This window comes from Acanthopagrus latus, chromosome 22, assembly GCF_904848185.1.
Source record: "Acanthopagrus latus isolate v.2019 chromosome 22, fAcaLat1.1, whole genome shotgun sequence".
NCBI lineage: Eukaryota > Metazoa > Chordata > Actinopteri > Spariformes > Sparidae > Acanthopagrus > Acanthopagrus latus.
The window spans coordinates 25,069,009-25,096,648 of record NC_051060.1 but is presented as its reverse complement, the minus strand read 5'-3'; the positions used below and the strand labels follow the sequence as shown (position 1 = coordinate 25,096,648).

At 45.2% G+C, this 27,640-nt stretch overlaps 1 protein-coding gene across 2 annotated transcripts in view; it reads right to left on the bottom strand.

The window, feature by feature from the left end:
• Window positions 1–1,672: 1,672 nt before the first annotated feature.
• The window catches only part of vta1 (vesicle (multivesicular body) trafficking 1), a 42,957-nt gene continuing 16,989 nt past the window's right edge, over window positions 1,673–27,640 (bottom strand). The window contains exons 4-8 of one of the 2 annotated variants that reach the window (XM_037086946.1): window positions 25,677–25,752; window positions 21,486–21,600; window positions 11,897–12,136; window positions 9,502–9,579; window positions 1,673–3,027 (exon numbers count right to left, since the gene is read on the bottom strand). In XM_037086946.1, coding sequence (XP_036942841.1) covers window positions 2,882–3,027; window positions 9,502–9,579; window positions 11,897–12,136; window positions 21,486–21,600; window positions 25,677–25,752 — 655 coding nt within the window. In that variant the 3' untranslated portion in view covers window positions 1,673–2,881. The remainder of the gene's footprint in view (window positions 3,028–9,501; window positions 9,580–11,896; window positions 12,137–21,485; window positions 21,601–25,676; window positions 25,753–27,640) is intronic. The other variant, XM_037086947.1, reaches the window with a different exon arrangement.

Here is a 27,640-nt window from a genome sequence, read left to right as displayed (position 1 = left end):
AGGTTAGATTCTCTAGTTTTTGCTGCATCAAGTCAAATTTGTCCATCAGTGACTGAAGTTAAAAAGATGTTTAACGTTACAGAGTAAAACCTTTAATCTCGAACCCTGAGAGGACGTCACCTGGACGTCACCTGGACGTCACCTGGATGTCGAACAAACGTCTAAAACACTTTGATTCTGGCTCCAGAGGACCAAAGTGAGTCCGTAAGCGTAGTTACAAGTAAGTTGAGGAAACTGTACTTTGGTTTATTTCATCACTGGTTGTTTGAAATGATCGTTTGCACTGTAAATGAATCTGGGACATAAACATCAGCTTTCAGGCTGTTTGGCTTCTGATAATCAGCCGACCTCAAGTGTTGAATCTCGACTTTGGAGCGACCAGAACAGCCCGACCCGATCTGAGGGGTCGGCAGGTCTCCTCTGTGGGACTCAGAGAGGAGCGATGTGATGTCGGATTATTTCAGCTGTCATTGAATGTAACTGAACACTAACTGAATATAATCTTTCTAAATGTGACTGCAGGATGTTCAGATGTTCATGATGATGATGAAACTCTGATCTGGACTGAGCTCTGAGCCTCCTGCAGCTTCTCTACATGAACCCAACAGAAGGTGTGTTTGTGTGCCCAGAACTGCAGACCGGACCCGGACTCTGAAACCACGATGAGAGGAAGAGATCTGCTCAGCAAAGAGCACGATTACGTAACGTATATGAAAAGAAAACTTTTTGTCCCTGGCAGAAAAACAGCAGAAAATAAACCAGAACAGGTTTACGAGCGAGGACTGAACACAGAGTCCAGAGTCCAGGACCGGAGTCAGAGTCCAGGACCGGAGTCAGAGTCCAGGACCGGAGTCAGAGTCCAGGACCGGAGTCCAGGACCGGAGTCAGTCCAGGCATCACTTCACTGCCAGAAGAATCGTGTCACATTAAAATTCCTCATTTCACAGATTCTGTTCCACATTTCAATCTGTGTCTGAATCTTTGTGACATTTCAGTTACTAAAACAAAGACACAATAAATCCTCACAGAACTTTTATCTCTTAAACTTCCTCTGATCTGATCTCTGCTTCTTCTTCTTCTTCCTGCAGCTGAGCAGCTGATGTGTTTTCACTGATGATCAGATTTTAAGAGGCGGGGCCTACGAGCATAATCTGTGATGTCACCGAGAGTTTAGAGCCAATCCTGGTCCAACATTCAGTTTACTGAGAGTCGAGGCGTCACTAAGACTGTATGGAGGAGAAGAGACGAGAGAAGAGAAGAGACCTGTGAGTATTGTCACTGATATCTTCATATTCAGAGAAGAGTTAAAGACACGTCAGAGGTTTGAATGTGTAATCACACTTTTGTTTCCTGTAAGAACCTCAGACGAACATCATGAGGGACGAACTCAGACCTGCTGTCCTGCTGAAACATCACTCTGGATGTTCGTACGTACAAATTGTTTATCCTCATTCTGATCCTTTTTTAATTCGTGGCTGCAGTGAAGCTGTGAACTGAACGTCTGCTGAGCTAATGTTAGCTGACATGTAGCTGCTGCTCAGCTCTGAGTCCTGATGATCTGTAATAACTGTAACACAGAGCTGAGACATGATGAAGACGTTCAGGTTGTTTTTTGTTGTCAGTTCACAGTTTTTATATCTGAACTTTAGAAAAAAAACTCAACAACACAAACAACAGTTCAAATATTTTATTCAAATTGTTTGGAGTCACTCTGATGTCGACATCTGACTGCAGGTTTGTGAAAAGCTTTAAAGTCCCACTAAAATAAAGTCTGAAGTGTTAAATAGAAACCAGAAAGAAAAACTTCTGCCCACAAATATTAATCATCCACACAGGAAGTGAAGCTACAAGACAAACGACTCCGAGACAGCAGAAGTCAGAGGATGATCTGTGGATGAGCGCCCCCTGCTGACCCTCCAACACCTCCACAGCAGCTTGATTCACTCTGATTGTAAACATGTGGTTACGTTAATGATAACGAGCTGGAACTGAAACATACAGAGACACAAATGTGTTCCGGGGTCAGAAAGATTCGTCTCAGTTAGCTCCTCAGTCAGTCCAACATTTAAACTCAACGTGTCTGAATGTAGAAACGAGTCGGTCGTATTTTAGTGTCCTGGTTAGTCGAGTGTCGGGTCAGAAAGTCAACAGGTGATCGTTAGCATAGCTTAGCATAAAGACTGGAAACAGATGGAAAAGCTAGCATGCCTGTCAAAATTAAAACTGAAGACATTGTTGGGGCCATTTTAACATTTCAGTCAGATGATGTTGGATGATGGATGATGACTGTTTATACTACGAGTCAGCACGTGCAGCAGTTATATCTAACTGTCGGGTGGATGTTGAAGGTGGAGGTGAGCGACTGCGATGCATCAGGGATTTAACTCGACCGGCTGATTGGATCCAGAACAGTCTGACCACTGATGTGTTTTTCTAACGTCAGGTTACAGATACAGAAGATTTGAAGCTCTGCAGCGTCTTCACACAGCAGCAACATCACTGCAGGGAAAAGCCTCAGAGCTCAGGACCAAGTGGACGAGATGAGGTGAGACTGTTTAGTCAAACTGAGATTCGAGCTGCGACTCAGAAGCACAACGACGATTTCTAGTGGTAATAATACAAGAAAGAGTCGGCGCGTCCGTCTGTCCGTCAGTCAGTCAGTCAGTGTCAGACACAGGCAGCCATTGTTGAAGCCTGATTTCCATCATGTCGTCTGACGGCGAGCTGAGCGTCTCTCTTCACAGCACGGCTCAGAGTGTGTGTGTGTGTGTGTGTGTGTGTGATCAGTGGCAGATAGCGCGGCGCTGCTGTGGAGAAAAGAGGGGGATGTCTGGAAGGAGAAGGAGGGATGGAGGGATCAGATGGGAGCGGGACAAAGGCTTCATTCTTTGCCCGTGGTGAGGAGCTTCAGGGCTTTCTGGAGGTTCTGGATGGCCGTGCCGACGTCCTCGTACTGCAGGGCGCTGCCCGCGTACTTGCAGTACTTCTGGGCCTTGGTGAACTCCTCCGGGGTGAGATGGACGCCGCCTGGAGGGAGGGAGGGGTGAGGGAGGAGGAGGAGAGGAAGACAAGAGACATGAGTTCATGAAACATCCTGAAGCTCATCAGACACTCTGTGAAGCTGCAACATGATCTGATCCCACTTTAATCCTGCAGGAACACAAATCTGTTCCGCTCAGCAACAACCTGACTGAAAATACTGAAACATCAAAACTCAGAATCAGATCATCCATCTGAGTGTGATCACATAGGAAAACACTGAGGCTTCTCTGATCGATAATCATCAGTATTACATTCATCAAGTTGTTTCCAGTGTCGTCGATGCTGATTTATTTGTGACGGTTACTGAAGAGTTCTGGACTGTTAGTTGGACAGAACCGAGCTGAACTCTTTACAGACTGAATGATTCATTGTGAGTAATCGGCAGGTTGTTGGACGATGACGTCGATCGTTACGAGCCGATCGACTGATCGAACTGAAAAGTGAGTTTTTGGAAACAGAAATCTCGACGCTCCGGTCCGGTTCCTCCTCGTCAGACAGACTTCTGTAGGAAAAACTTCCCTGCTGAACACTTGAAGGTCCGTTTGGACCTGCGTCATGGAAACTCATCTCCACCAGCCCATAATCAGCTGTCAGCACTCTGAGGATTGTGGGTAATTTATGATGAGAACTACCTGCTGCAGAGCCGTGTGTCGCCTGAGACGCTCAGAACAAAGACGGCTCTGTGTGTGTGTGTGTGTGTGCGTGTGTGTGTGTGTGTGTGTGTGTGTGTCTGTGTGTGCGTGTGTGTGTCTGTGTGTGTGTGTGTGTGTGTGTGTGTGTGTGTGTCTGTGTGTGTGTGTGTGTGTGTGTGTGTGTGCGTGTGTGTGTCTGTGTGTGTGTGTGTGTGTGTGTGTGTGTGTGTGTGTGTGTGTGTGTGTGTGTGTGTGTGTGTGTGTGTGTGTGTGTGTGTGTGTGTGTGTGTGTGTGTGTGTGTGTGGCGTCCCTCATCTCTGCAGTATTGAATCCAGCCCGGGTGTCGACCTCTGACCTGTGAGCTCATCAGGTCTGTGTGTCTGACGATGTTCCTCCTCAGCTTCACGTTGATCTGAACACGAGCTCGTCTGAGCTTCAGTTCTTCAGCTCGGCCTCGTCAGACTCTCGTACAGACTCTCGTAAATTTCGGTCATTTTTGCTCAAAACTTGTCAATTAAGATTCTTCTGATCGACCTCTGTTGATGATTTAACTCAATGAATCGTCTGGATTTCTTTCCTCCGTCTCTGACTCGGTGTCGAGGCAGATATAGATCCCTGGATCAAGTGGACATAATTCTGTCAGCATCTGAGGCGAGAAACATGAACTGCAGACACAGAATCTAGTTTCACTGTGGTGAGTTTTGTGAGTTTTGTGAGTCTGCTGCTCTGCTGGACGGATGATGTCATATCGACCTGAAACCAATCAGAGCAGTTTGTCTCGTCCATCCGTCTGTCTTCATCCACTAATCCGGAGCAGGATGTTCCAGACGTCTTCCTCCCCAGCAACACTTTCCAGCTCCTGCTGGAGGATCCCGAGGCGTTCCCAGAACAGATGAGACAGATAATCCCTCCAGCCAGTTCTGGGTCTGCCCCGGGTCTCCTCCCAGGAAACCTCCAAAGGGAGGCGCCCAGGAGGATCCGGATCAGACGCCCGACCTGCCAGGTAACAACCGCAAAACATCAGATGTCTCCACACAGCTCGTCTGCTGTGATCACAGTCTGCAGCAGAGAACACATCACAACCTGATCTGAGACCAGATTTACACCTGAAGGCTTGACTGCAGCTGCTGAGCTAACAGTGTTAGCGTGACGGAGGGTCCACGAGCTGGACCGCAGCTCAAAGCTACGAATAACGTGTCAGGTGAGTTTATGATCACAGCAGACGAGTGTGGAGACGTGTTGTGGACGACGACTTTCCACCAACACGGGACACAAAGACCGAACTCTCCTTTTTGTTTTTGGGTTTTTTTTCGGACTGTTCCTTTAAACTGCATTACTTCACTCTGCTCCTGCAGCTCGTCACACTCGCGGCCCTCCACCCATCAGAGTCCCTGGAGGAACCACAACATGTTTCTCTTCTCTTTCTTCCAGCTGCAATAATCAATCTGTTCATCTGTCTGAACATATATCAGAAAAACAAACGTCAATCTGATTCCAGGTTGTTAAATGTGAATATTTCTGGCTTATTTCCTCCTTTATGACATTTGAATGTCGTCAGTTTCTGACATTTTATAGACGAAACAACGAATCGATAAACCAAGAAGATTTCGATTCTCGTCAGTTGCAGCCTCGATCTTTTCTCTGTAAGATCTGATAGTGAACGACTGAACGTCGTCTCTCAGGACAACATCTGTTAGTCTAACAGACGAAACCTTTTTCTCTCCTGCATCCTTTCATTACGTGCTTCCTCACGTCTCGCTCGTCTCCTCCTCTATTCATCGCTGTGATTTCTGCTGAGGCTGAATGAATTCTGACGTACAGATGATGAAAGCTGCTCGGTTCAGGTGTGAAGACGGAGTCCTTGATAACGAGGTGAAACATTAATATTCTCAAAGATAAAATGTGATTCATCGTCTGTGTCACCTGAGGAACAACACTTATAGACTGACTGATGTTTCTGTTGGTTTCTCTCTCTTCTCTCCTTCGTCCTGCTCTTTTCCTCTCCGGAGGACGTTAAGTTGAACCACACCTCCGCCGCCCTCCATCCCGCCTCGCTGCGCTCTGCAAACAGCACATGAGACGCGCTCCGCATAGCAAACACGTCCATTCATACGGCTGCAGATCTGCACCGCGAGAAATGACTGGCAGCACAAAATCACACACAGTACCGAGAATAATATTCAGCGACTGTGCAGAGCCGCTTCCACAGCCGATGCTTCATGTTTCAGTGTGAATGTGAGGAAACATGAACCGTCAGCTACAGACCAGGAGGTAACACCACTGCTGTGTCACATGGATCAATAAACCCAGTTTAAGAGAACAGGTTTCATATTTGTACGTAAACTGGGACCAGACGACTTCTCAGCCGTGAGGTGAAAACTGACAAAGAGGAACAAGTGATCTTGGCTTCATCTGCATCATCAACTTGACACCACAGAAGAAGAAGAGGCATCAGAGCAGCTTGTCATGTGTCTACAAGAGAATCTGGTTATTAATCTGGAGATATCTGGGGAGTGGAAACAGCCGATCAGTCGTGTGAGTGAAACGTTCTCCATCAGAACTCATTCTGCAGTTCAGTGCTTCAACTTTTTTTCCAAGATTGGAAAAAAAGCAGCTTCGAGCGAGCGTCAACACTGACAGGTCTTTCCCGTCGACCTTTTCTAACTTGACTCTTCAGCGTCCATTAGTGGAAACGTGGCTCAGAGATGAAGCTCACACCAAGACTCGAAACTGAATCCTAGACGACCTGCTGATGTCAGACAGCTGATGTAACCTCCACTGAGGGTGATGATGGGCAGCGACCACCTGACCATCACTCCACACGTCCTGTGTGATGATGCGTTTGTTCTCTGGTCAAACTGTGGAGTCACGACCGCAGCAGGCAGCGCTTCAAAACTTTCCACCAACGCAACCGGAGGGACAAATCTGAGGATCCACACAGCCGGCGCTTCGCTCGCAGGGTTAACGTCTCGCACATGAAATAATAACGACACCAAACGACTCAGGGATGCGACCTCATAAAGGAGCTCAGACTGAAGGAACAGAGCAACAGATCATGTCTCTGTTGGCTCGCTCACACTCATAAAACAAACGTCCTGGAGAAGAGCAACAAAAAGAAGACAAGAAATGATTGAATAATGTTGCACCATAAGCTCTTAATCTCCCTGGATCATCTCTCCTCTCCTCCAAAAAGCTGGAAAAGACTTGAAAAATCTGCTGACTGCATCCTCCCGAGGACGGGAAAAGGTTGAGAGAGGGAGGAGAGAAAACAGCGGAAAACTGAGTCGAGTGAAGCGGTGGGAGGCAGACGCAGCCTCCGCCAGGAGAGACGATCGCAGGAGGACGCCGCTAAAAAGGTGCTAATCATTCAAAATGTTCTCTACAGACGACATCATCATTTAAAATCGAAAATCAGGTTGACAATCAGCTTTCAGGAGGAGAAATCCATCAGCTCCACAGAGAGGACGAGCACAGCTGCAGCTGATCAGGTTTAATCACCAGAAAACTTCTTTTTATAGTGAGGAAGAGTCGTCAGGTCACTGAAACACGGCTGAGAAATGTTCCGACGTCTCAGTGAAGCAGCGTCTCGAGCAGTGATGTCACACCTGGCAACCGTCTCCATTCAAATCCTGGTCAGAACACAGCTGGACAACAACCAGACGTTTCAATAAAAGTCATCAGCTGTCTGACTCTTCCAGGTGCTGAAGCGCCGGTCAGATCACATCCACGTTATCTGAAGGTGTAAGAAGCCTGCAGAGCTGTCGCGTCTGACAGCTCTCAGCTGGGTTGTTTGAGACCATCTGAGCTGCACAAACATTTATGAGTTCTGACAGAAATGAAACTCGAGATCTGTCAATCATAATATTTGCGTCAGCTGATCAGCACTGCTTGTTGGCTTCTGTCAAGAGGAATGATTCTCTGTCGCTCTGCATCACATTATATCTGGACAAAACAGAAAAACTACAGACTGAATCCATTAACAAGTTTCTTCCCTCCGCTCATGAATACTTACTGCCTGATGTGTTTTAATGAAACGCTGCGAGCAACATTTCCCTTCACTTATCTGCACGGACGGCGGCTTAATGTTCTTCCCAAAGAAGCTTTTTTCATTTCACTTGTAGCAGCGATCAGACAAAAGTGTAATTGCCTGAGCTGCACAGTTCATCGGCCACGCCTGACTTCTCCTGCGAGGAGGGAAAGTGCAGGAAAGTGCTTTTCCTCAGTCAGTGAGTCGCAGCGACGCCTCAACCAAATCTTGAAGAGGCTGAATTATTCATCTCACCTATTTATCCAGTTATGGCTTCTGCTGAGCACGCAACCCTAATCTTTATAGAAAAACACAGACCAACAAAAAGCTGTTTCCACCTTTATATTAAGTCCTAAAGAATCAACGATGTTCAGCTGAAGAGCTGCACCGAGGTTTACCATTATTCATCATTCATTATTCATCCATCACAGGCTGACTGAGCTGCAGCTCAATCATCAAGTTATCAACTTTAAAAAAGATTAATACATTGAACTAAATGGACTTTATAATGGAGCTGAACTGTTTACCCTCAGTTCAGTAAAATGTTATCGGCTTTAATCTCTCAAGTTAACATGAGAAGTGTTAGTAGTTGAAGAGGCCGGACAGACTGACGCTCTCCTCTACCAGCTACTCTAAACACTGACGTCGTGGAACTTAAAATACATGAAGTGTGCACGAGGAACTGCGACACCGGCAGGACTGAGTCAAACCCACACAGGTTCTCAGGCTCTCGACTTTTTCACCAGAGGAAACAGTGCGTCTAGTTCGTGGCACCATCTCATAACCCAGTTAGTAATGAAGCCGTGTCCAAACACTGGTTCAGGTTTCAGGCTCAAACACATTCATGAGACGGTTAAAGCTGCCACTGTAAACACTTCAGCACAAACAGAGCTTATGTTCTCCCCACACAGCTCATGTCTCACTTCAGGTCTGAACTACACACATACAGAATACAGACGTCCTGCATTCTTCTGGGACAGTAAACGTGTCATCAGGAGCGGGTCCGATGTCTCAGCAGGAGGAACATCTCCTGAACATCTTCCAGGACATGAGGAAGAAATCTGAATCACGTCTTTTGATTCTGGTTCCTGATTTTTTTTATCTCATCAGCTAAACGTTTCATTTCCGTCCTCTCATTAAAACTCAAACCACTTTCTCAGAAAATAAAGTTTCACACGACAGTGACAGAACAGAAGGGGTGTTTTTGACGTTATGAGCGCTTCTTTGTTTGCACAAACAGAGATGATGTGTAAAATCTCCAACAGCAGGGTGACACAGCGAAGGTAAAAATAGACGTAACGACTGAAAGAAAAGCGGTCAGAATTTAATGGAGGAAAGCTGGAATGAGAAGCAGTTTGAGATCAGGCTCAGGAATTTATTCCAGCTACGCTCAGCTTCACATTTTTTACTTTTCACTACATAAACAGAGCGGTTCCACACGGACCACAGAGCTGTGAGATGTATTTTGGCCCTAAACTGCTGAGACATTTTTGGACGAGCAGCAGCATTTTAAAATCTAATCTATACCAGACTGGAAACACTGACTGAGTGAATGAACCTTCGCTTAGTTTGTGTTCAAACTCCAGCAGCTGCCGAAGCTCACGGAGCTGTTTTTAAGGAACTAAAGAGAAAGTTGGCTGGAAAGAGAGAAAAAACATGTTGTGTAAGGTGTGTAAGGTGTGAGTGTGTGTGTGCGAGAGTGTGTGTGTGTGTGTGTGTGTGTGAGAGTGTGTGTGTGTGTGTGCGAGAGTGTGTGTGTGTGTGTGTGTGTGTGTGTGTGTGTGTGTGTGTGTTCTTACCCTGCTGCTGGGCGTTGAGCAGTGTGGGGTCGACCGCGGGCACCGATCGAGGGAGAGGCACTGGTTTAGCTGCTTCTGCTGGTGAACAGAAACACTTCAGATTATTATGAATATTGATCATTAATTAAATGTCTAATGACTCTGATTACATCATTCATATCATCATTTTAATGGTGTTATTCTGAGCAACGGAGACAGTTTAGCTCAGCTGAAATGCAGCCAAAGTTAATACAGTTTTAATCGTGGGAGCACGAGCACCGTCCAACACAACTCATGATCCAAGATATTATCCTGACGATGTTCTTACAACTTTACATATAAACTGAAACATGCTGGAATCAGAAACAAATATTTGATTACCTCACAGAGAGGACACACGTCGCTTTACAGTTTCAGAACAAACAATATTAAATACGAGCTCAGAAATCATCTTCTTGCACCAATAACGGATCAATAAACGGTGGTGACATCATCTCCCTGCAGTGTTTCAGTTTGGAGCTCATAGTATTCACACACATCTGATTTTAGTTGCTTTTGTGGGGATATAATGTGCAAGCAAACAAACTTTTTTGCAGCTTGTATGTTCACACTCTTGAATAACTTGGACTTTCTCCCAAATGACATCAGGTTGCAGGAACTTCTCTCACTTACACACAAACTAATCTCAAAACAAACTCATCTGTCACTGAGCAAAGCTTTCTGCACAAGAAAATATCCCTCTCATTTCTTTCTTTCAGTTTGGGCTGCTGGTTCTGCTCCAGCAGAGAGTCCGATGTCTCTGACACCGGCTGATCAGGCAGAAAACTGGCTGATGGATCAGTGCATCTCTCCCAGATTTTCCCAGAGACTGAAACTAAATTGTGCGAACACACATCCTGTCTCTCTGCTCTCACACACTGCAGCCAGCAGATATGGTGATCAATAACAGTCGTACTATCAGAAACACTCACAGGGAGTGAACAGAGACGAGGTTCGCTGACTGGACCAACACCAAGGTCAACTTCTCTCTTTTATTCAATCAGCTTTTCCTCACAAGCGGCAACGTGCGATTAAATGCCAGCCAGATAACACCCGACACTGTGTGTGTGTGTGTGTGTGTGTTCATGTTGCCAGCCCACCCTCAATGCTTTGATTGCTCTTTGTCTGGGAAACAGAGACTGGACTTCCTCTCACTCATGGACACACTTGAGAGGCGACAGCGCCTTGACAGCAGCGAGCTACGTCAGCTTTTGTCTTTGGACTCTTTGGATTTATCTCCAGGGTACAATTAAGTCTTCACTGTGTGCAGAGACACACACACTTTGTATAACTCAATATCCTCGTGTTGACCTCCTAATAATTACAGTTATTAAACTTCACACAGACTGAAACGTAGACATGAAACCTGACCCTCGCTTTGAAAAGTCTCCTTCGTCTGTATATCCTCATGAGAGCGCACACACACACACACACACACACACACACACACACACACACACACACACACACACACACGTCACGTACTCGGGCTATCAGGGGAAATTAGCGAGAAGACGAGATTCCAAGACAGACGATAAGAAGATGTTGTCCTTCAGTTTATATAATTGATAATGGCAGAATAATGGCACACTGGGAACACCATCCAGTAATGAGCAGCACATTATTATCAGTATATTGTATCACTGGGTTTGACACAACAATGTTGTGTGTCATCACAAACCATCTCTTTGCAGGGAGTTAAAAGATCACAGCTGTTTCGCTCTTTTACTGAAGCGTTGCTGAGTTCTGTTCAGTTTCTGAACCACAGCAGCTTCACTCCTACTGAAAGAGTGAAGCTGCTGTTGTCAACCAACATGTTCCTGCAGCACGAACATGACGTTAGAAGAGGGAAGATGAGGAGCACACAGAGGAGACGAAAACCTACATATCATGGCTTTAAATGTCGTAGCGGAGTGTCGTAAGCAGAGCCTGTTCTTCAGAATATCAAAAAGTAATAACACAAGTCGAGATCGGACGTTTTTTAATCGCAGATCACGCTAAGAAAACTCAGCGTAAGTTTATCGTGGTGAGCTGCTCGGTCTGCTCATCGTATCCCCACAAAACCAAACAAAGTTCAATCAGATGTGTGGAAAAACTACAGAGTCCAAACTAAAGAAAGACAGATGTGTCCTCACTTATTATTAATTATCTTATAATCCGGTCATGACAGTTTCATTTCATCCAGGGTCTTAAAACAAAGCTCAGATAAATTTAACTCTGATCACATCTGCAGCACATGCACACAGACTCTTTCTGTTGTTGTTCCTTTCACAATAAAAGCCCTAGAAGTAGAGGTGTGACTGCTTCTTAGATCATGTTCATCTTCAGTTCAGAAGCAGATAACATCATACAGGAAGTCTGTGGTTCTGGTTCTGACCTGTGGGTGGAGGCAGCTCGGCTGGAGTGTTGGCCGGTGCGTGGGCCCCTGGTGGGATCTGGATGTTGTTGAAGTTGGTTGTGGGAGGACCCGATGCCCCTGATCCTGGACTGGGAGTGAAGCCGATTCCTGGGGCTGGACCTGGACCCAAACCCTGATCCTGGTCAGATGGTGGCCCACCTCTGACGGAGCCTCTGAGGGAGAGATCCTGGCCTGAGAAACCTTCAGCTCCAAACTCGTCTACCAGAGAGACAGAAGGACAGAGACAGAGGACAGATGAGACTGTGGTACTGCAGGTCTCGACAGTATGTGGCTTCAAAAAGACAGTTCAGAACATCTAGAGGATGAATTTTACAAGAACATCTCGTCTAGTCACATCGTTACAGCCCATCTACTGTCCTCCTGAAATGTTCCACACCTTTGATTCTTCCACTGATTTAAATTCTTGTTTACTGACCAGGTTCATCCCAGCTGGACAAACAACCGAGCCAATCACAGCGAGATGTCCACACGGTGTTGACAGTTAATCTGCCGTCCTTTGGCTCGTCACCAACCTTTCAAACAAAAACCACTGTGCAAATCTGTTGATGCATTTGGAAGTTCTGTGACTTCTTGTGATATTCCCCTGCAGCTGCCCCGCGAGCCTGGAGGCAGCTGAGCCAACCCCAAACACACACACACACCTTCATACACACACACACAAACTGACATCCATGCCAGACTTTATTTTCTCAGAGTGAAAAACTGGGGCCACCAAAGGGTGGAGAGGTTGTTGCGGAGCGAGGCAGCAAGTTAGAGAGCTGCTGGTAAGTAAAAGTTGTCTCCAGAGAAGCCATCTGACTAGAGACCTTTCAAAGGATGATTAACACCCTGACACCAGAGGAAAGACTGCATGAAATGGGGCTGAGAGTCAAAAACTCTCTTGTTCCAGTTCTGCACCTCGCTCGGATGAGATACACGCAGCTGCACTGTTGTTGTCGGCCAATCTGACAAATAACACCTTGAAGAAAATTGACATATTTCGTTGATTGCTGTTCGGGATACGTAGGTCATTACTGATTTGTTTCAGGTCAAAATAAGGTTATGTTGAGCTGTCAGACAGTAAACACTAAAACAACACCGCAGTCTGATTCCTGACGCACTCACCTGATTGATAAGTCTTAGACTCTACAGATTACACAGAGGTGTCGGCGCTCTGAAAGAAATCAGTTGTTAAGCTTCAAAAATGAAATCCAGCAGCCACAGAAGCGTCGGCAGGTCGGTGGAGGACAGAGGAGCTTTAACCTCTCGGCCTCACTTGGTTTCAGTCTCACAACGCAAACGGTTTCTTCATCAAAAGCACGTCAGGTGACGGGTCCTTCAAAACGGAGTTCAGCTGAAATCATTAGAATTCATGAGAAAGAGATTAAGCTGCTGCCAGAAAGTGCTTAAATCACATTCATAGACATTCAATCAGAAATTGGTTTTAGATGGAAGACGGGACACGAAGCAGAGACTTCTCACTGTGTGCAGTCGAATGCTGATGAACCGATCAGCTGCTTTCATTACCGCGGGCCGAGGAGGTTCTGGTTTCACCTGGGTCCACGTTGGTTGGACTGTTTGGAGGATTACACAGAAACCACGAGACGGATGGACCTAATCCCAGAACAGACCTCATTAACTGCTGGTGCTGATCCAGATAAAGGACGGATCCAGGACTAGATCCATTCATCTGAGTTGATTTTACTGTTTCAGTTAAAACCCAACGAGACTCATATCAAACTCAGATCTGTCTCCAGCACAACATCTGAGGTCAGCGACTGGTGGACCTTGTTCTGGGCCGACAGGGACGAGGTGACGCTGGGTGTCCACACAGGTGATGACGAGTGTTTATAAAGTCGACCACATCGTCACCATCGTGTTGCTGCTCTTTACTTTCACCCAGACACAAATTCAGAAGTTGCACCACGTCTTTATGTATAAAGTTTGATTTCATTAAGCAACACTGTGTTTTATAATGACAAAGAAATGACCTGGATAAGAATCCAGCAACACATTAATGTAATCCACAGGTCTAATGACGGGGCGCTATCAGCTGTTCTTCATGCATTTGACAGCTGTGTTGATTTTAGCCTCGACTGTGTGTTTAACGTCTAATATCATAGTTTACTCTTCTATGTAAAGAATCACGCTCTGCTGCCAGCAGATTTGTCCATGTCTGTGATTGGTCAGATGTTGCACACACCTCCAGTTTCATGTGATCGGTCTCATGGCTACATGTGCAAAACCCGGGTTGATTTATCGAGTGCGAACGTTTAGCGTTAAGACGAGTGTTAGGACGACTGGAGTCAGGTGACAGGAACATGTCCGGGGTATGTTGGCTCTGTACTCATGTAAATTCTCACGTTAAGAGCTCAAATTTGGGGAGGAATTACAGATATTATTAAAGGTAGTGATGGTGATTCTAGAGAAACATAGTTAATTGTTGAATCTTATTCCTTGGTGGTCAAATATCGATGCTTTAGGTCATATTCAGCCCAAAATGTGGACCAAAATTGTTGGTTTTTGATGCTCTGGAAGGGGAATCTACCATCTTTGTCCAGAATAACCTTCCTGCATTTAAAGATTAAGATCTAACTAATGTAATGGAACATGTCAGAGTCGGACCTGCAGCAACGGAGAGGAGGAAAGTATAACAAACAAATAATCTCAGGGAACACAGCGATAGCTTGAAGACAAAAGGACAGAGAGAGAACAGAAAGTCTTGGCCTGTGTTGTTTTCACCTCGAACACGAGCCTCACGCTGAAAACTCTGCTCTCTCAGCAACCACACCTAACAGAAAGAAAACACTTCTGGACAGCCAGCGATGTTTGGACAGATTAAAAGCGTTTGGCTGGATCTGCAGACACAGGCTGTATTTGACTCCGTGTTAAGCTCCGACCTCTGTCATTACTGCGTTACAGGCAGGAAGGCAGACGGGCATCGCGGCGAGACACGACGCTCGACAAGCGCTCGCTGGAATATTTCATCTTTCATTAAATTACTGAACTTTGTTTTTACAGAGAAAGTTAAGTGAGATTTTCCTCACGTCTCTGCATCACATCTGGACACACACACACACACACACACACACACACACACACACACATTCTAGCATTGTGTTTAATCAGCGACAGTTCATATTTATTAGAGAACACAAGGAATTATTTATATTATAAATTATATTATATTATATTGCACCATATTTCTTCAGCTCTAATGAAACACAGCTGTTTTAGATTACAGCAGTGTTCATGTTCGGGAGACTCTGATACTCGATTACTTTTACTGAGTAAACAAGCTGAATCGGTACTTCTCCTCTTACCCGATGATCTGAACTTCTACTGGAGGAAACAAAGTGAGGACTGACCTACAAATCTTGTTCTCCAGATGGAAGAAAACATGTTTGTTTAGTACATGTTTTAAATCTAATTTGCAGCCTGATCATTTACTTTTACTTGTCATTATCACACTGAACAGCAAATTCATTTGAGGATGTGTGTTTTTTAGTTTATTTTTACTGTTTGAAAGAAAGTAAAAAGTAGTTTTCCACCTCAAAGTTTCAGTTTGCAAATTCCTCTCAGATCGTATTAGTTAAATAAGGGTTTTACTGTTTTTTTTAATACTTAATTGGTTATAATAATATGCATGCAGTGAACGGCAACAGACCCTGACAGTCAAATCTTCCCACACGACGACTCGGCCCCGGAGAACAGAGTGTGCCACAGAAATTCAGCCTGAAAGTTTAATCTCCAGCCGCTCGCTGCCAACGTGAGCCGGGACCACGAACACATGGAAACGGTTGGACAGGAACAAGGACACACATACACACATGTACTTATACACACATGCATATATACACACACGTACATATACACATATGTACATAAATAAGAGTAGATGCATTGACAAAGACGTGGATGCGAACATGTTCAGGCACATTACAAGACGATTAACTCCAGATGTACAGACGACTGGTCAACAGATGATTCTGTCTTGGGGTGTGTGTGTGTGTGTGTGTGTGTGTGTGTGTTATAAATGCTGGCTGGCTGGCGGTCTGCCAGTGAACGCCGTTATTTAGAGGTTCATATTCTGTCCTACACATTATTATTATTGTGATTATTTGGACCTGAGTGGCTGCTGAAATAAGCCGACGCTGCAGCCAGTTTGGACTGAGACAGTCCACTTCCTGCCATCCTGAAGAAGACAGCCTTGTTTCCAGCAGCAGGGACGATGATTCACAGCAGAACTGTTCTGCTGCTCCGCCGGGACAATTAGCCGCTCAGAGACTTGCCAAAGGGCACATTGGACAACAGTTTGTACACAGTTCTGCTCTCTCAGCCAGTCAGGAGCTACCAGCTGCTCTTTAACAGACGTAATGCTGGTGACAGGGCTGGATGATCTATCAGTATTATATCACTACAGTGATATGAAGTGATGAGCACTACAGTAAAGTGACTTCATTTTATAAACTGATGCTGCTTTGTTTCCTCATGACTGATGATTCTTCATCAAAAATCTAAATGTGTTCATATTTAGTAAAAGTAAACGTTGTCATTCCTATAATACTGTCACCACATCGAGGCATCTGCTCAAAAGCCTTGTGATAATCTGAGCATTTATCAGGAGCTTTAGTGGAGATCTCAAACTGAGTGAGGGCCTGCGTCTCCGTAACGTAACTTCTGAGCTGCAGCATCTTCTTCAGTCGTTTCTGATGTGTGGAGAGCATCGCAACACGCTGTGCAGCCTCAGCCATAACACATCGCATATAACACAAACACTACAAACACTTAATTATCTGAATCTGCAAAGTAACTAAAGTCAAATAAAAATACCTGAAAATTGTACTAAAGAAGTGTATTTGATAAATATCTGTTTTCAGTCTCCTTGATCGCTGATCATCTGTATCGGCCCTGAAAATGTCGGTCAACCGCGAACATCTATTACAGTCAGCAGCATCATATTGTAGGATGGAAAACACGTTAATCTGTCTTAATTAGAATGATCTGATATCCATTCAGATAATCTACAGATCGATCGGATGTCTGCCAAGCGCCAGCTGCAGGTAGATTTTCTGTCTGGTGAGTACATGAAAAGTTCACTACCACAGATCTACAAAACCATCTAATTCTTAACATAAACAGTTATAACTCTAATAGCAGCAGGTTGGTGGGATCCTTGTGAAACGTACAGCTTTAGTTCATCAGACTGAGTCAATGTTCAGGTGTGACACTGAGATCTAAACTATACCATGTTGAACATTTGGTGTCAGAGACCACGTGAGTCCGACTTCCACAAGCACTTTGCTTCCTTTTCATCCAGTTATTCTGTGTGTCAGTCTGTCATCAGTCAGGACGCTTCAACAGGCTTCACGGCGACTGAACTTACATCCTGTCTCATGTTTCTCACTGGAATGTTGAATAAAGATTTCACAACACTCCCGATATGTTTTCCTCTTGACAACTGGGTCACAGAACACATCCTTTATATTTTTACAACTCAGCACTGGAGGTTGTTTTCTCTCTCTTTCCCCTCCACCCTCCCTCCATCCATTCCTTTCCTCTTGCTAAACACGGCCCCCTCCCAGCCGATGGAAAGTCAGACTACAGCTGTGAGACAATGGCCTTTCTGTAAGTACCACGGCTATACTTCTGCATGGTAGAGAGAGAGAGTGTGTGTGTGTGTGTGTGTACCACAGTCATTCTACTCTCCAGAGGTCAATTAACCTACTTAAACTGGTGCATATCACCAGCTGACAGAGGCCCGTCCAACAGAACAGTGTGGTGCTGACTTAATAAGATATAAAGATGGACTTCTGACCCGTGGAGCACCAGAGAGCGGCAGGATGACCCAATTATTATACAAGAATCTATGTTGACACCTTGTTCTGACGGCCTGTGTGTGTGTGTGTGTGTGTGTGTGTGTCCAGGTTGTGCTGTAACTAAAATCTAACACAACAGGGAGGTGTTTCAAAATCAAGTGAGTCAGGAGATTAAAATCAGAACCGATGCCGTCATTTGCTTTTTCGCCCGTTAGAAACTTCAGGTCAGCTGGATAAAATTAGAAAGTTTCATTTGTCTGAAGCCTGATTTAGTCAGAAAAACATGTCAGGGCTGCAGGGAGAGCCGACAGCTGACACGTCTGACCACTGCATCTGACGTAAAGCAGTTTATTATCCAAACTGCTGAGGTGATCATGTTTCTCCTGATTTGAATTGAGAAAAAAACTTATTTGAGATAAATAAAGCCATCAAAACGCTGATTAAAAGCTTTTATTGGGTGCATCTATAACAGTTCAAGTGTACGTTGGAAAGGTAAAACTCACACCGCTTCACACCTCCATCAGACCTGCTTTTCTTTTGGCACTACATTTTCTCAACCGTAAAACCTCCGTATCCCTACGCAGTTGCGCTAATGCGGAGGGATACGGAGGTTCTGCAGTTGAGAGAATGTAGTGCCAAAAGAAAGGGCGGTCTGATGGAGGTGTGAAGCGGTGTGAATTTTCTCTTTACAACGTACACTTGAACTGTTTTAGGTGGTTTATTTCACCTTTTCTCTGGACTCTGTTCACTGCAGCACAAAGCCGAGCGTCTGGGCTGGAGCAGCTCTCTGCTTCTCCAAACTGAGGCTGCGCTGATCAGTGATTATGGTAGGAAACAGATCGACTATAGATATGGACTTTATATGACCCCACTTCAAAAAACACAAACTATCCCTTTAAAGCTCCATCTCTAAGACGTGACGGCCGTCTGTACGTCACATCCTGAACTCGCTGCTGTCTGATGAAGACAACATGTGAGAGGTGACAGAACCTCAGTGACCCACACGGTCCACTACAATCATCCATTACAATGACCCCCAGAATCATGTTGTGTCTACAGGACACACAACAAGCATCAGTGTGAAACGACCATGTTAGGAAGGAATGCCTTGTGACACACACACACACACACACACACACACTCTCTCTGTATGTGATACAAGTGTTCAAGCACTGATCAAATCCTGATGCAGATGAAAACAGGACACACACACACACACACACACGTGCTGGGGCGATGATATCAGCTGAGTGCTGGCGGCTCCGTCCATCAGTGGGAATAAGCTATCATGATGTCATCGCTGACACAGAGACCCTAATGCACTCTGGGAGAGAGGCAGCGAGCGGCGCAACGACCGAGGGAGAGAACGTGTGTGAGAGACATTAGAGGGAGACCACACACACACACACACACACACACACACACACACACACACTGTACCTGTGTGTGTGTGTGTGTGTGTGTGTGTGCTCAGCGAGGTGATGTCATGGTTGAGCAGCGATGTTTGGGTCGAACACACCCTCCTGTACGTGGAGCGGGCGGGCGTGGACGAGCAGATGGCGTTTATTTCAGCGAGGAATTTGTCGACATCAGTTCACTGACATGAAAACTACGTTCAGATTTCCTCAGCAGGGACGGGGAGCGTGTGCGAGCCCATAGGTGTTCATGTCCTCAGGCCTCCCGAGGGGAGTCTGACGCAATCTCCAGCCCTCCAAGTGCAATCTCAAACCGAGTCCAGATGCTGCTCGGTCCCGCTCAGCTCAGTATAAATTCTACTGGAGTCCCTGGAGTCCTGGAACACTCACAACAGTCAGACGGTTCCCTGAACACGCCGCTGAGCTGGAGGAGCTTTACTGTACGTGAAAGACACAAGACTATTTACATTGTTCATTTACTTTATCTCCGTCTGCTCCTCTGGGACTGTAGCTCCAGACAAACACCTTTTCCATTCATCATCTTTATAATGGAGGGACTGTTCCTAATATCTAAATGCAATGTCATCAAAAGTTATGTTGGTGTTAATTAAAGACAAACTAACACAGTGTGAGGACAACTGAAGTCTTTTTTATCTTTGAACCAGAGCTGCATATTGTTCAGTGTTTAACTAACTGTTATCTTTTATTAAACACACAAGATCAGATCAAATCAGAAGATTGCAAATGAACAACAAACATGTCAGGACGCCATCGTGAAGTCGGTCTGAATCTGGGAATTTAACTTAAAAATGTCTCTCAAGGATGATGGTGGTGAAAAAGTAAGAACATATTCGTACATTAACACATTTATCTGATGAATATTTAAGTCTTGTAAGAGTTTGAGAACATTGTCGATCTAATAAAACAAAGAACTTCAACGTTTAAAGCCGCGTTGTTACAGATTCCTGCTGCACTCAAATGATCTTAGTTTGTTCACGTCTGATTCTTGACCAGTGGAATTATTACTGTTGATCCGACTGGTTTAAGTTAGCCGGTGACAGACAGATGGTTCGTCCAATCACATCACATCAACAGTTTACAGATGGTCCTGTGTGACAAACATAACATAATAATCACTAGTTGCTCCTGTCCCAACTGGTCTAATTCAGAACAAGCACATATCTGATGAGGTGAAACACTGAATAAATTGTCAATAACGGTCAATTGTTTTTTTGGAATCTGAGCTGGAACAACAGAAGAAAAGTAAAAAGATGGAAAAGGTCAAATAAGAAGCAAAGAACAGAAAACACATCGGAGATGGTTTCGGTCCGGACATTAAACTGAGGTACCACCTATCGACAGTAAAATGCCGGTAAACTTTGAGCACGCTCAGTAAATTGAGCCACTAAAACAGCCATTCGAGCAGGAAAGCATCATTTGGAGCTTGTAATCTATTAGAGATCTCTGCGCTGTGTAAACGCTGGGCTGAAGGAAGAGACGTCCCCTGTGGCAGCCAAACAAAAAGGTTACTCTCCTGCCCTGTTATTTCCCACCACATGCTTCTCAGAACGGACTGAACTTTAAAGGCTGCAACGACCATTTTGTTGTCTAATTCATTCCCTCAATCTCCTCTGGATCTAGCGGTGTTTTCCCAGGCTTTCTTTCTCCTAAAGGTTATGTTTTATGGTATAAGGCCGGCATGTGAGGCCGGAGCTTTCCAGCGTGATAAAGGTCAGGAACTCAGAGTTGATCCGCGCTCGATACGAGGGAACAGAGAATAATAAAATAAATACCAGGTCAATCTCACGCACCAATAACACACATGGAGGTCCAGCACAGCCTCAGTATATTCAGACACACAAACACAGACCGACGTCTCTCCCGGACTGAAATAATTTCTTTCTTATTTTCATCACTTTGGACGTAAGAGGACATTTCACCGCTAATCTGCTCGCTGCACACTCGCAATCTCTCCGTGTTTGTGGTCTGTACTGCAGGGCTTTCCTGCAACAGTCTCTGACCTGATAACACACAATACAGAGGCCAGCTTCACACACACACACACACACACACACACACACACACACACACACACACACACACACACACACACACACACACACACACACACACACACACACACACACACACAGCTGAGCTCCCCTTGATGCTCTTTAAAGGACACTGAGGCCAACTTCCTTTGTTTACATGGTTTTGTCTACATCTAGGTGTGTGTGTGTGTGTGTGTGTGTGTGTGTGTGTGTGTGTGTGTGTGTGTGTGTGTGTGTTTGTGTGTGTGTGTGTGTGCTCCAGGTCCATATCAGTGTGTCCCACCTGCTTCCCCGTCCCCCTCCATGCCGATGGGCCCGGCCTGAGGTGTCTCTCCGTTCTTCAGACAGTTGTGGATGTAGGTGGCCTTCCAGCGGGCGTACTTCCTGTGCTGGATGTTCTGGTGGAGGTGGAGCAGACATAAAAGATGGTGATTAGTCGTGTTGCGGGGTGGTTCGCAGGGAGCTGGGGTAGTAAAATGTAGGTGATGGGGGTTATGAGGATGAGCGGACTTGAAGGGTCGAGGCCCATAAAAAGGTGGGAGGTTGCTAATGGGGAGAGACTGTGAGGCCGGTGTGAACGAACAGGAAGGAAGTTCAGAGTTAAAGGTGAACTTCAGGATCAGAGGCGGCTGATGGTGATTTCAGTAAATAAGAGACGAGAATAAGTTACAGAGCAGCAGTAGCTGCATTGTGTTTTACTCCAGTAAATGTATTTGATAACTTTAGTTACTAGTTACTTTGCAGATTACATGTTGCTTCAGAGGCCAAGTGCCATATTTGGAAGTTAATTAATTTTATTTGCAATTCCATTAAAAACTGATTCTGATAATCAGAACATTTTCCATTTGTTTCGTTTATTACACAATAAATCTGATTGGGTTCTTGGATGCGTGTGATCACTTAGAGTTACTGAACTTATCTCAACTGTATTTTATATAAATAAAACCAAACTGTGCCAGTGTCGTTGCCATCGTGGGTAAATGTTCCGGCTGGTAATCAAAGAGGTGGGAGAGAATAAATCATTTGAGGACTTTGGTTAGTCAATATTGGTTCTGTACAAACCAGCCGGTCGAGGGAGATGGGAGCCCACCGGAGTCCGGTTCTGCTCGAGGAATCTGCCTGTTTGAAGGCAGTTTCCACGACTGATGGAAAAAAGATTGTTTGATTGATATTTTGGGAAATCTGTGGGACGAGGTGTTTTGAAAAAAGTCAGTAACGATGTGTGTGGTTAGCTTTAGCAGAGTTTGGGAGAAATGTAGCTGTATTTCATTCTCTGAACAATGAGAGGACATAGTGTGGGGCAACGGGTGATGGGGAGGTATTTGTAGAAGAAGATTGGGGCAAATGTTTGGGGATGTTGGGAGCTAAATCCTGGTGAGGGATGGAGACAGTTAACTGGAGTAACGTTGGTAGGATATATGAGAATTGTCTGAAAAGGGGATGTTTGAAAGGCAAAAAGAGGCGAGGGCAGTAGATTTATACAGACATGATGCTGATAAGACTGAAAAGAGAAATTCCTGCCTCGGCCTGATAAGTGCCATGTTTTCCACAGCAGCTCAGAAACAATGGCATGCTGGAGTGCTATGGTCTTTTCTGAGGTGAGGTTGTGTTTGTTTAGCCTCGGTCTTACCATGAAAAAGGGAAATAACCCTGCTCTGATAGTTAACCACGCAATGGAGGGACAGAACACAGAACGGTATGAGAGCTGACTCACTGTGAAGCTATTCACTGACAAAACTAAATAAATATCAAATTTCTCAGGGAAACTGCTTCTTCAAAATTGGGGAAACAAATGAAAAGAAGCAACCTTTTTGAATATCACTGGACTTTATTAGCACAGAAGTGAAAAACCCGTCCGTGACCCATCTTGCAGTTCATTGAGACCAGACGAACAACCAGTCTAGCTTTCAGACTGCAGATGATGGTCAGCTAGTGGCCACATGCAGTTTAGTAACATGAGGCCTTTCCACAGGTCGTCTGCAACCCGTGAGGAGCCGTGAGTCAAGTCAGAAATAGAAACCCATCGCCTCCAGCGTGAACAGACGACAAACTTGTGAATGAGGAGGGTAAAAGCCTGAACACTGGCCCTGTCAGGACTCAATGAGTCACGGCAGAGAGCGATAATCACAGTTGTAGACACTAAGACAGATGGTCAACGCTCTCTTTGTCTGCAGCGATCCGGCGCTGTGACAGCCCGGCTGATAAGACGGTGCAGATATCTGCTGAAACACCCTGTTGATAACTTGTTACTGCGGCGCTCTGCGAGGTTTTCACCCCGCCACGGTCAAGAGTTCATTCAGCAGGAACGGGAATATGACTGCCGGTGTATGACCATCGTGTAGAACTCTAAATGTTGAGAAGTGGAAAACCTGGCTGCTTCTCACGAGAACCTGAAGGAGCGTCACATCAGAACCACCTTCACAATGCTTCTCAGACTGAGAGTGGACCCGGGATCGGCTCTGATTCTCCAAACCACCGAACAGATTTCACTTTTGATTCGAAGGTCATGATTTGATTTCTGATTTAAAGGTTCTGTCAGCACCGACGGTTCTGCCACTGTTAGCAGACACGGTGTTATGTGACATCATTTAAAAAGATTTTGGTGTTTTACAGCGACAGTCTGACTTTATCCTGCATGGTGTCGTTGTGCAGGCTAGTGTTCAAACATGTTCAAATAATATTCACCAAAAACACAAGTAGTCATACCAGCCTTCAGAGATTCAATAATTTACCACAAAAGATAGAATTTCAGTTTGATACAAAGTTCAGCTGCTGAAATCTGACCGACCATAAATCTTTTTTAAGCTCTGAGCCCAAAAGTAGACGCATGAGTACAAGAAAGAAATACTGGCAGAATCACAAGACTTCCAGAAAGCTCATTTGATTACATTTCCATTTAGACCTGAGATAGAGACACTTTTGCAGATATATGATTGTGAACAGTTCAGTCATTTGTTTACCAAGCAGTGTGCTTCAGAGTATAACCTCCATTATCTAAGTCCAGCAGGCTCGTTAAATTATATCAGATCCATCACGGTTCAGTCCACCATGACTGGTTCATGACTGGCTCGACTGGTTCTGAACAACCCTCCTGAAGCTAAACAGATCTGTCTTCTTTCAAATTCATGAGAATTGAATGTATTTGAACATCTGTGTATGAGGGTAGTATTGATAAATATTAAGTATTAAATGGTGTGAGGAAACTCCTTTTCTTCTGCCTCTGCACATGGAGGAGAAGAAATCCAGTGTGTTGTGTCTTCAGCAGGTAATTCAGCCACCAACATGGCGGCTGGACTCTCTGCTCACTTCAGTGCAGAAGAGCATAATGGCTCCTGATGGCCAACAGTGTTACACAACACTGTGCCAACCCGCCCGATCACTGACTCCACTCAGCTCAGCCGGGAAGCTGCTGAAAACCTCTTTTTACTGCCTGAAACTCAATCACTCCTGACTGTCCGTCTGCAGAGCACTCACCACCGGCCACTCTGAGGACTCATTGTCTGATGGTGTGTGTGTGTGTGTGTGTGTGTGTGTGTGTGTGTGTTCATCAGGCCTCACTCAGTGCAGCAGCTAACTGTATGGACGCAAGTGTCCTGTTGATGTTTTAATGGCTTCTGGGCGACTTCGACACCACGAGGAGAAAAGACCTGCTGTGTGTCACTTGCTACTGACTCAAGGTGTAAAATCCTTCAGTGTCTCCTCACAGTTTCAATTAGACTCTCGATTTAAAGATTATGATCGATTGTTAGACTATCACACCTGGATTTGTACATTCAACAGATCATTGGTTTTACATTTTGAATTGTTCAACAGTTTGAGTTCAACACAACGTTCCAGTCTTCAGTGTTTCAACAAACAAAAGAGTGAAATTCAGTTTGTTACGATGTCCAGATTTTCTAATCTGTCCAGAGTGAACCCTCTCCACAAACAAATCAATGAAGGATCTCTGAAGGAGAAAATAGAGCCAGCCTCCCCGACGCTCTCGGTTTCCTCTTCATGCATACTGGATCAGTGTCTGGACACGCAGCTGCAGGCTAACGCTACGCTAGCTGTGTCGTCTTTGAAGTGTTGTTTATCTTCAGACGTGGAGAGAAGAAAACACAGAGAGAATCGATGATCCTGCTTTTGATTTGGATGATCGACACTCAGAGTTCGTTTCCATCAATATTTGATTCAGAGTGGAGGCGCTGACACCCCTCGTGTTTCTGGAGCGAGCGGTGTGAAGTCTGATAAGCAGCTTCAAGTCTGTTTAAATCGCCTGATTCCACTCCGACAGCTTCGCTCAAAGATCATGGATCAGCTGTTTTTTACATTAACTCTGTATTGAAGCTTTGTGATGTTTACATTGACATTCACTATGTTTGTTCATCATTTCAGACGCTTTCCACCAAATTCAATACAGTTTTTTATCATCAGCACTTTAAAGAGTTTGCAGAGTTCAAACTTGTGGTTGTCGACAGGGTCTTTATCTTACCTCCTCTGACAACTCCCCGAACACAGACAAGACGTCCAGCAGCAGACTGGCTGAGTAGAAAGACTTGATCATGTTCCTGAGGAAGAGGAGGAGAGAGAGAGACGGAGGTAAAGAGGAGGAAAGTGATGTAAGGAGGAGGGAGGAGAAGAAACTATTAGTTCAGTGTTTCATTGAGGTGTGATGCAATAATACGTGACAGAACTGAGCAAGTTAAACTGTTTCCAATAAAAATCCAGCGTGCACATAAGGAGCAGACCCGTCAACAGATATCAGAGGAACAGAATTTCTCAGATTTGTCCAGTTAAAAATCTTCCAGAACATGTGGAGCGGCCCGGAAACTCTGAAACAAAAACATGAGTTTGATTTCCAATTTCTCACAAATCAGACACATTCAGTCCTGAACGACCGCCGGAACATCCTGTTTCAACAGCCGATGGTGATGGACCTGATCTGAGTGTGTGTGTGTGCGTGTGTGTGCGTGTGTGTGTGTGTGTGTGTGTGCGCGTGTGTGTGTGCGTGCGTTGGCAGAGACTGAAAGACAGAGTTGAGCGACCCGGCTACCAAGCCAGAACAAGCCTCTTCCACAGAAATACACCACACAGAGCATCCGTTCTGTCCTCTACCACTGCAAGTTAAACATGACTATCAGATTCAACAGCAGTGTTACTGACACTGACACTGTTACTGACACTGACACTGTTACTGACACTGACACTGTTACTGACACTGACACTGACACTGTTACTGACACTGATTTAATCCTCAGTTCTGTCCTACAACAACAGCTGCAGGTAAAAATGTTCAGTGATTTGTGTGTTTAAATATCAGTGTTATAGTGTCTCAGGTTTCCTCAGCAACCACAGCTCAGAGTTACCGGCACTCAGTTAGGGGTGATTTCCCATCATGACACACACACACACACACACACACACACACACACACACAGTTCAGGTAAGGAACATGAATGGGGTCCTTGTAGCGCAGCGTGTGAGCGGAGCTTCTGGGCGGCGGCCTCAACATGTTGGAGGAAGTTTCTTATTCCACCAGAGTTTCCCATAAACATCCACCTCAACATGTGTGTGCGTCATGAGTGTGGACATGTGTGCCAGCGCACGTTTACATCTCAGTGTTTAGGCCTGTGTGTATGTACCGACATGTTGGTGTGTTTACCGAGTGTGTCGCTGCGGTGCAGTCTGTGTGGTGACGTAACGCAGCGCTGCCTCTCATTAAACTGTTTGTGTTCCCGTCCAGCGGAACAGAGTCACAACCTGCTGCTGCCTCGTATACCTGCTGCAGACAGAGAGCCTCTGAGCGCTTGTTTACAGCACCAACAGGTCCAGAGAGCCCGTCGCCTGCATCCATTCATCAGGCCCGACCCGCCACTCACTCACCAACGGGGAGGGAAACTCACTTCCTGTTGTGGTTCCTGTTTGTTCCCGAGGAACGTTTCATGTGTCAATTCAAGAGTTCATGAAGGAGAAAATATCGTCATAAAACCCGACACTCAGGTTCACCTCTCATTTTTTACAAGCTGAGCTGAAATATACCTTAAAATATAAACAAGTCTGTGTTAGTGAGCCGAGCGCTCCGTCAACATATCAAGAAGACTCAGTTCACAGGTGCCGGAGGTGTTTATCAGCGCTCGTCGCATCATTAGCGAATGTGAAGTCGGATTATGTGTTATTATATCTGAGTGTTTGAGTTTGTACACTGATGGATGAATGTTTTGTAGTTTGATATTAAATCTAAAGACAGGAAACAGACAACTCTGCTTCTTTAAGAGTATTTCTGTGTAACTAAGACTGGAGTCTACAATCTGCTTCATGTTGATGTGAACGTGAATGGCAGCAGGATAGGTGTGTTCACCTACTTTACCTGCAAGATCATCTTAATTCATGGGCTCAATCCCAAAGTCCACACTGAAGACTAAAAGAAAAGACAGGACCCGATGCAGAGCAGCACAG